The sequence below is a fragment of the Monoraphidium neglectum genome, assembly GCF_000611645.1.
Source record: "Monoraphidium neglectum strain SAG 48.87 unplaced genomic scaffold scaffold00579, whole genome shotgun sequence".
NCBI classification, from domain to species: domain Eukaryota; kingdom Viridiplantae; phylum Chlorophyta; class Chlorophyceae; order Sphaeropleales; family Selenastraceae; genus Monoraphidium; species Monoraphidium neglectum.
The window spans coordinates 9,746-17,596 of NW_014013049.1; the positions used below are offsets into that span (position 1 = coordinate 9,746).

Genomic DNA, 7,851 nt, shown 5'->3' on the forward strand with positions numbered 1-7,851 from the left:
GATCTGCTGTGGCAGCGCCCCCCTGCCTGTCAACAACGCTCGCACTTGTCCTGCCTGGTTGGGTTCAATCGGCCCCCCCTCCAAACACCCGTTGCCCACAGGGTTTCCGAGGTCACGGGCAACGTTGTGTTTGCCGGCACCGATGCCGCAGTGACGTACGTTTTGGAGGGCGATAAGGGTTCATACGGTGGGTGATATTGACGGCGCTGCCTTCACGCACGAGCGTGCTGTCTTGCTGACGCCAGCTGGTGCAGCAACGAGGTTGCAGACCAGGGTGGCCGAACAGAGTTGGGCGTGCAGAAGCGGGAATTTGAGGGGTCGCTGCGGAGGCGGGGCCTGGCACTGCCTCTGCCTCCGTGCGGGCTTCCTCCACGCCCCCCACGACACCCCACCCGCCCGCTCTGCTGCAAGCGCAGGTCCCGTGTTGGCCCCCGCACCTCGCGTTGTCGGACAGACTGTTGCCTTCAACTTCAAGAAAGCCCCGGACCTCGGGAACATCAAACGCATCCGCATAACCTCAGACGGCACAGGCTTTGCACCCGGGTGGTTTTTGGACACTGTGGTGGTTGAGGCGCCCTCAACCGGCAAGAAGTGGACCTTTGTGTTCCGCAGGTGGCTCGAAGACGACCACCTGTCAGCGACGGAGACCCCTGCGCAGCAACGGAGATGACGAGTGTTTGTTGCTGTTGCACAAGTGCTCGCCCGAGCCGCTGTGCCCTCAGACGTGCCCGTTGTCACTGCCACTGGAGGGTGCCTGCTTTTTCCTGTGTCGTTTGGTCCAGAACTCTGGGGGTCTCGGCGAGCCCATGTGCAGATCGAGTGGGTTCCTGCAGCTGTTGGATGCTGTCGTTGCTCATGCCCCTCGTAGGTCGCAAGCCTCAGCCCCTTGCACAACTTGATACAGACATCCCCACATTCGCGCCGCTAGCAGCAACTAGCAGGCAGCAACTAGCGCAGGCAGCAACTGGCAACGAGGCAGCCGCCAGCCGTTAATCCCTGGGACGCGTTTGCACTGCCCCCTAGTCATTTGCGCTTGACTTCGTGTCAGCATGCACACCTTCTGATTTGCACAGGCCCTGTCCTCCCGCCCCCACCGCCGCACTGCTTGATGCCATGCCCATTGCTTTTGTGCGGGTTCAGGCGAGCCGCTCGCTGCCGAGGCCGCGGGCTTCCGCACTCCACACTGGTGCGCCACGCACCCAAAACTTTTGCGATCAATGAAAATGCACTGTGCGCATATGTGTCCTTTGAAAATGCTTCGCGCCAGCCACGCTGTGTGCGTGTGGCTTTATAAAGCCTGAGCTTGGCTCAAACAGCAACTGTTCAGCCGCATGCCGCTCGCAGTGTTATACATGCCCAGACGGCCCGCCTGCTCATCTGTGTTTCAGCATTCAGCCTTCAGCTCGTCTGTTTTTCCAGTATTTGTGTGTGCTTGTTGCATGTACTCATCTCCGTTGGTCTACAGCGCCGGAAAGATTGTCGCTGGGCAGTTCCCGCGCGGCGCCTGGTGCTTGTACTTGCCCTTGTGTGTTAGCGGCCTTTCTGAAGCTTTCTCCTGTTGATGCTATTGCGTGAGCGCGATCTTTTTGTCCCTCCTGCCTGCCGTATATGTGGGCGCTGCAAGCGTGACGTGTAATGCGTGCCCTCGGGAGGAATAATAAGGGCATCTGGGTGATGATGAGCAGGTGGGGGTCGGCACCAGAATGCAGGCTGCCTGCAATGCACTGCGGTGTGCCGATGCAGGAAGGAGTTCGCCTGTGCATCCTTTAAGCTCAATGTAACCCTCGCTGATGGGTTGAGCAGGACTGAAAGGGCCTGGCCTGGTGCAAGGCTGTGAGGTCGGGGGTGCTCCAGCCAAGCGGAGGGCGTGGTGCAGGGTGCGTGGGCGAAGTGCAGCAGGACTGCGTGTCCGCTCTCACCCTTGAGCTCGACCACCAAGTGCGCACTCGGCGCTGCGGTCTGCACAGGCCACGACAGCCCTGCTCAGCAACTGGGGTGCTGCAATCCTCACGCCCGGTGTTGTTGCACGGGCAGGCGACATACAGCATGGACCGCGCGGCTCGCAGGTGAGGTGGACTGGCATGCAGACACCTTGAATCACGTTCAACAGATGCTTTTGCTCTGCCTCACCCCGTTGCTGCTGTGGCGAACTGCTGTTTTCGCCCCAGGGTTGAGTCAAGCTGCCCTGCAGTTGCCGTGTAGCCACGCCCGTAAATTAGCGTGTCAACCCCCTTTGCACCTAGGCTTCCTTATGATAAAATCTCATCCAGCTTGTGTTATGGTTTCGACCAGGCTTGCAGCGCACCGCGGCCAACTTTGCCATCCTCACACTTCATTCCAGCCAGGTTACGCGAAGTCAGCAGCAGATAGGGACATGATAAGCTAGTCTGGTGGGTCTTATAGCATACGGATTTGTAGGTTCTCGATCTCACCCGTGAACACCCGGCCACGATGATGGTGCTTGGCCCGCGTGCTGAGAGGCCGCGACAACGCGCGAGTCGTCATGGAAACTCGAATCTGCGGCTTTTGTGGACGCTGGTGGTGCTTCTAGCAGCAGCGCTTGCGCCCAGCGCTCTCGGTGAGCGTCCCGCCCCTCCCGGACACACGCTGCTGTGCGCTTGGCTGCACTGGGCGCAGCCGCCGCACACTGCTCGGACTGTGTGAGCGGACGGCCGCAAAGTAGCAGGCAGCCCGGACAGCTGCTTGAAGGGCAGCTTTTGGAAAGCAGGGCGCAGTGCAGGTGCCCAGTGAGCTCAGCAGCGCTGGAGGGGCACTGAAGCACCCCGCACGCCCCTTCCCGGCGTCAAATGAAGGCGCGTGCGTGCTCACGAATGCACTCGCACCCACACGCCTGCATGCGAGCAGGGCAGGGCCTGGAGCTGCCCCTGGCATCCACCAAGGTCCTGCTGGGCGCCAGCAGGGCGCAGAATGAGCTGGCCTCCACATTCGCCCTCGCGAAAAAGTTCATCAGGTGGGGTCACCGAGCGGCGGGCGGGATCCGCACGCGACCCCGTGTTTGTGCTGCATGGTGCTGCCGCCCACCTCCAGGTGCTCGCTCATTGCTGTGGTCTATCTGTATGTACGTGTGAGGGCCCGCTGGCCCTGCAACTGCTTCAGCCCGCCAAAGCTTGCGCATGCGCGGCCACTCTGTACCCCTGTTTGACGCAGTGACTACGCCAACAGCTACAAGGGCGCCGCGAAGGGCGTGTGCTCACAGGGCGGCAGCGGTCAACGACCGCTATGTGCGGCGTCGGGCACCAACTCTGCTGAGGATCAGAGGGCGACCATGATGGTGGCTACGGCGCCTCAGGTGGGGCCAATAGCGCGTGTACTGGTGTGTGTGCGTGGACGTGTGCGTGTGTGCGTGTGAGTGTGCGTGTGAGTGTTCGAGTGTGAGTGCGAGTGCGTATGCAAGTGCGTGTGCGCGCGTGTGCGGGTGTGCGCGCGTGCGTGCGTGTGTGCACGTGCGTGCGTGTGCGCGTGTGAGTGAGTGAGTGAGTGCGTGCGTGCGTGCGTGCGTGTGAGTGAGTGCGCGCGCGCGCGTGTGTGTGTGTGTGAGATTGTGTGTGAGTGCGTGGACACGCAAGCGCGCGTTCGCGATCGTGATGGCCTCGACCTCTCCAAGGCCCAACCCCCAAATCGGTTGCCCCCCCAGGCCTACAGCTCCGCCTTTCCAGGAGACACGGGCGGGCCCAGCTACGTAGGGCCCGCCAAGGACCAGGGAGGTGCGGAGGGGCAGGCGAGTGCAGGTTCACGGGGGGCTGCTAAAGTGCCATGTGAGGTCGTGGCGTGGAGGGTCTGGGGCACCACGGCGGCTGTGGAAGCTGCTTTTCCCGATAACGAGTTGCAGGCAAAAAGGGCACACACACTGGATCTGCCGTTGATCTGTTCCAGCACCCTTGCCCCCTTGCTGCCCGCCCAATGAGCCTCCTACCCCTCTCTGCCCCGTCCCCTGCCTGTCCCACCCTTAATGATGAATTGCGGCGGCTTCACCCCTCACCAGACTGCCACACGGTGAGAGGCGCTCTTTGCCGTGCACAAGAGCGCCCCGCCCAGTGCGCAACCGCGCCCTGGCGGTGCTGGCGAGGAGCACCGTGCGCGGTGCCGGTCCCGCCTCAAGGCTCCAGCGCCCTGGTCGCCTGCCGTTGCCCCCGCAATGCCCAACCAGCATTCGTCGCGGGAGATTTATGAGTGTGCCTGCCTCCCACCTCGTTCCTCTCAGTGCGTGGCGTTTGTGGTGGCGGGTGCAGCACAGGCGGCGCTGGCTTCCGTCCTGCAGAAGCCGGGGTCAAACTTTGACCTGTCAGAGCGCCAGGTGAGATTGAGAGAGCAGGCAAGAGGGCGCTTGGCATGTTGACTCGATGAGGCATCCTTTAAACTGTCATAACAGAACAGCATCGTCGCTGTTGACGAATACGTGTCTCGCGCAGCTGCCTGCACCAAAAGCACGCAAACCGAGGCGGCTGCAGCCAAACTGCCTTGCTGTTGTGTAATGGGCCTGCAACAGGCCTGTTGCAGGCCCAGCTAGGCTGTGACAACCACCTTTGGCCACTGGGAGGCCAGGGCCAAGGGCAAGGCAACCAATTGGTCCTGAACCACTGGCGATCCGATGCCCTCCCCTGCACCATCGGGCGCCCCTGAGCCTGCTGCAACCCTATGCAAGTCACCCTGCCCCCAACCCCGCCTGCCACCGCTGTCCCCGCTTCGCTCTGTCCCCGCTTCGCTCTGTCCCCGCTTCGCTCTGTCCCCGCTTCGCTCTGTGCCCTCTGCCTCGCAGCTCTTCTATTGCCCCCGCGACCCCAAGGCGCCCCGCCGTGAGCGCCTCTCCCCCTTTGTTCGCACTCGGAACCCCTCTTGAGCCCAATGCCTGGCGGCCGCTGCTTACCCGCTTGCTGCAGCCAACCTCACCCCTCCGAGGCGTCCGAGTTCCCTAGACACACATCTGACATCCGCTTGCAAATGATTAGGACAAACTTGAGCCCCAAGCAAATGTTCAAGATTACTAAGTTTGCATTCTGATTTGTGCACAGGTGCTTTTGCACATCGCACACGCACGTGCAAGCATGCGTCCGCTTCATATCACCTCACTCATGCACTCGCGGATGCACGCATGCGCCTCGGCCCCCCACAGTGTGCTACGATCCCTGGAGCCTGCGCGACGCCCTCACCAAATTCGTGGGCAACCCCCAGCTGGTGACAAATGAGTGTCTGCCCTACGGCGACACGGTTGACGACAGCGACACCTGCACCTTCAAATGCAAGACGTCGTACCCAGAGCTTGCCGCGGGGCGGTGGGAGTTCACCCAAATGAAGGGCTTTGCAGACGTGCAGGTTTGGGGGCAAAGATGAACAGGGGTGGTGGGAGTGGGCCAGGTGACGCGCGGTCAGTGGGTCAGTGGGGGGGGAACCCCAAAAGTGGGTGGGTCGCAGGGCGCGACACATCGTGTCATCTTGCTGGTGACAGCAGGCGCCCAATCCAGGCGGCGCGGCACCGCAGTTGAAAGCACTGCGCCGCTCTGAGCGTTGAGCTCCACGCCGGCGTGCTGTACAGCTCCCCCAACCCCCTTCGCTCTGCCCGCGCTGCCCTTCTTTTGCAGCGCCACATCCGGAGGTATGGCGCGGTCATGTCGGTGAGCTGGAGGCCTGGCCTCAAGGCTGGACCAACACATGGGTGCTCATTTTCTTTTCTTCATCTGTCAATCTCGACCTTCGTGAGGGACAACCCTCAGGCCCAGGCAGCACGTGCTGGCAGCCGCCTGGCCGCCGGGGCTGCAGCAGCAGCAGGGCAGCTGCCCCACACTCGTTCCGCTGGGTGGAGGCCACTGCCCTTTGCCCACACCTCTCCCTTGACCCCCGCCCCGCTCCCGCGTGATGTGTCCCCCTCCCACAGCCGTTTTTCATTTTCAGCGACATGAAGAAGTTCTTCGCCACTCAACCAAAGGTGAAACGGTGTTCCAAGTCGTTGCAGACTACAAATCCCCCATCAAGTACCCAGGCCCATGAGTGCACAAGCGTTTGCAGTGCGCCTACTGGTTGGGCAGCTCGTGCGGCGCCCTTGCGGGGGTGCCCCGTCGCCCACCACGCCCTGTAACGACACAGCGCTGGGCCCCTTCCCCTCCCCTCATCGCCCGCACCCTTCTTCTCCCTGGCACGCGCAGGGCGTGTACCCCGGCAATGGCCCGGACGCAAAAATGGAGGAGGCTCACGGTGAGGACTCACCGCGCGCATACGCCACAGCGTGGCCATTGCGGCAGGGGGGCCAGTCAAGCAGAGCGGCATGGCACCACCCTCCACAGCCACCTCTGAACACCGGCGCCGTAGTTCCAGTCTAATGCAATGTACCCCCAACCAGCGGGTGCTTCCATTGAATCTGTCAACTGCCCATGCTGGAAGCGGGCCCACTCATGCCTCGGGCCCCAGTGCGTTCCCCCAGCACGTCCCTGATTTGTTGATGTTGATGAGGAGAGCCATACAAACCCAAAACGCTCAACACTTTTCTTACCGCGTTGATTCCTGTGCCCCCCACACGTCACCCCTGCCCCACAACTCAACCTACCTTCACTGAATCCCCTTCCCTGTTCCGATGAGCGCCCTCCTCGATCTGGCTCCCCATCACCCCCACCCCACCCCCCCCAGCCATCCTCATCGTGGGTTATAACAATGAGGAGGGCTACTGGATCTGCCGCAACTCATGGGGAACCCAGTTTGCAGACAACGGGTTCTTCAAGGTGTGCAGTGGGGGGAGTGGGACAATGCAAAATCAAATTTTGAGGCATAGGTCAGGATACAGCAGGACAGGATTTGACATACACCCACCTAGACATGCTAGTAGAGGGACTTTTGCGCCTCTTGTAACGGGAATGATGATCATGACTGCTCACTTTGCTTCAGCCCCAATTTGCAGCAGGCGCGCTGTTTTGTGCTGGCCGCAGCAGACAGCAGCCGGCCGCTCACTGCGGTGCCCCGTTCTATCGTGCTTGCGCTTGCGTGCGTCTGCACCCAGCCGTTGTCTCGCATGGTCAACCACCCACCACCACCCGGCCCCAGGTCAAATTTGGCGTTTGTGGCATTGCCATGCCCGGCGAGACCTACGTGAGTGGGCGGCAACCCTCACCATTCAGTTTTGGGCTTGGCGCGCCCTTCATTGTCTGGGTCGCGTGGTTATTGACTGACTGTTTTGGCAGCGCCAGTCTCAACCCCTCCTCCCTCCCTAGAACGGTTTCCTACATGAGGGAGGGCCGCCCTACCTCTCTCCATGGACTTGCATGTGTGCGCGAACACGCTTGCACACATGCTCACGCACACACGAGCATGCACAAACAGATGCCAGCCCCTTCCAACACATGCGCCGTCACACACACACACACACACACCAACACCCACACGCAGGGCCTGGTGTTCATTCCGTCAGCTGCGCCGCCTGTGCCATCGCTCACGCCAAACCCTGCGCGGCCTGGCTGCTTCACCTTCAAGGTGGGTGGGACGCCACTACCCGGCAACCATCACTCTGAGCGTCGCGCCCCTACCTTCACCATTCGGTGCACGTTGGCGTGTAGCCCACCGCTGGCGTATGTGGCAGGGCAGGCCAAGCTGCTCGATACCCCACACAGCAGGAGCGCCCCGAGGAAGCCGGCAGGAACTGCAAGTTGCTGGCACGCGTGAGGCCTCTGCGACCACGCTCCCACACCTGGATTTCAGGCCCTGAAACAAGTGTTCACCCCTCCCCAGACCCCCTGGCCACACACACACACACGCGCGCACACACACACACACACACACACACACACACACACACAAGCACACACGCACATGCGGACACGCGCGCGCACGCGCACATGCACACACACGCAC

General features: G+C 61.8%; 3 protein-coding genes across 3 annotated transcripts in view; all 3 read left to right on the forward strand.

Annotated features, from left to right (window-relative positions):
• Positions 1–416: 416 nt before the first annotated feature.
• Positions 417–670, forward strand: MNEG_4245 (hypothetical protein; the record flags this gene model as incomplete). The annotated part of the gene is made up of 1 exon (XM_014047275.1): positions 417–670. A coding segment is annotated over one exon (254 nt), but the record flags the coding sequence as incomplete, so codon positions are not given.
• Positions 671–2,855: 2,185 nt separating this feature from the next.
• Positions 2,856–4,858, forward strand: MNEG_4246 (hypothetical protein; the record flags this gene model as incomplete). Its single annotated transcript, XM_014047276.1, has 6 exons — positions 2,856–2,971; positions 3,169–3,310; positions 3,656–3,725; positions 4,004–4,014; positions 4,223–4,315; positions 4,778–4,858. The coding sequence occupies 6 exons, from the start codon at positions 2,856–2,858 to the stop codon at positions 4,856–4,858; spliced, it is 513 nt and encodes a 170-aa protein (XP_013902730.1).
• A 1,053-nt stretch (positions 4,859–5,911) lies between these two features.
• The window catches only part of MNEG_4247 (hypothetical protein), a gene marked incomplete at both ends in the record, with an annotated part of 3,437 nt that continues 1,497 nt past the window's right edge, over positions 5,912–7,851 (forward strand). Inside the window, 5 exons of the mRNA XM_014047277.1 lie at positions 5,912–5,941; positions 6,159–6,207; positions 6,637–6,728; positions 7,048–7,092; positions 7,390–7,473. Of these exons, the coding sequence (XP_013902731.1) occupies positions 5,912–5,941; positions 6,159–6,207; positions 6,637–6,728; positions 7,048–7,092; positions 7,390–7,473 (300 nt within the window). The remainder of the gene's footprint in view (positions 5,942–6,158; positions 6,208–6,636; positions 6,729–7,047; positions 7,093–7,389; positions 7,474–7,851) is intronic.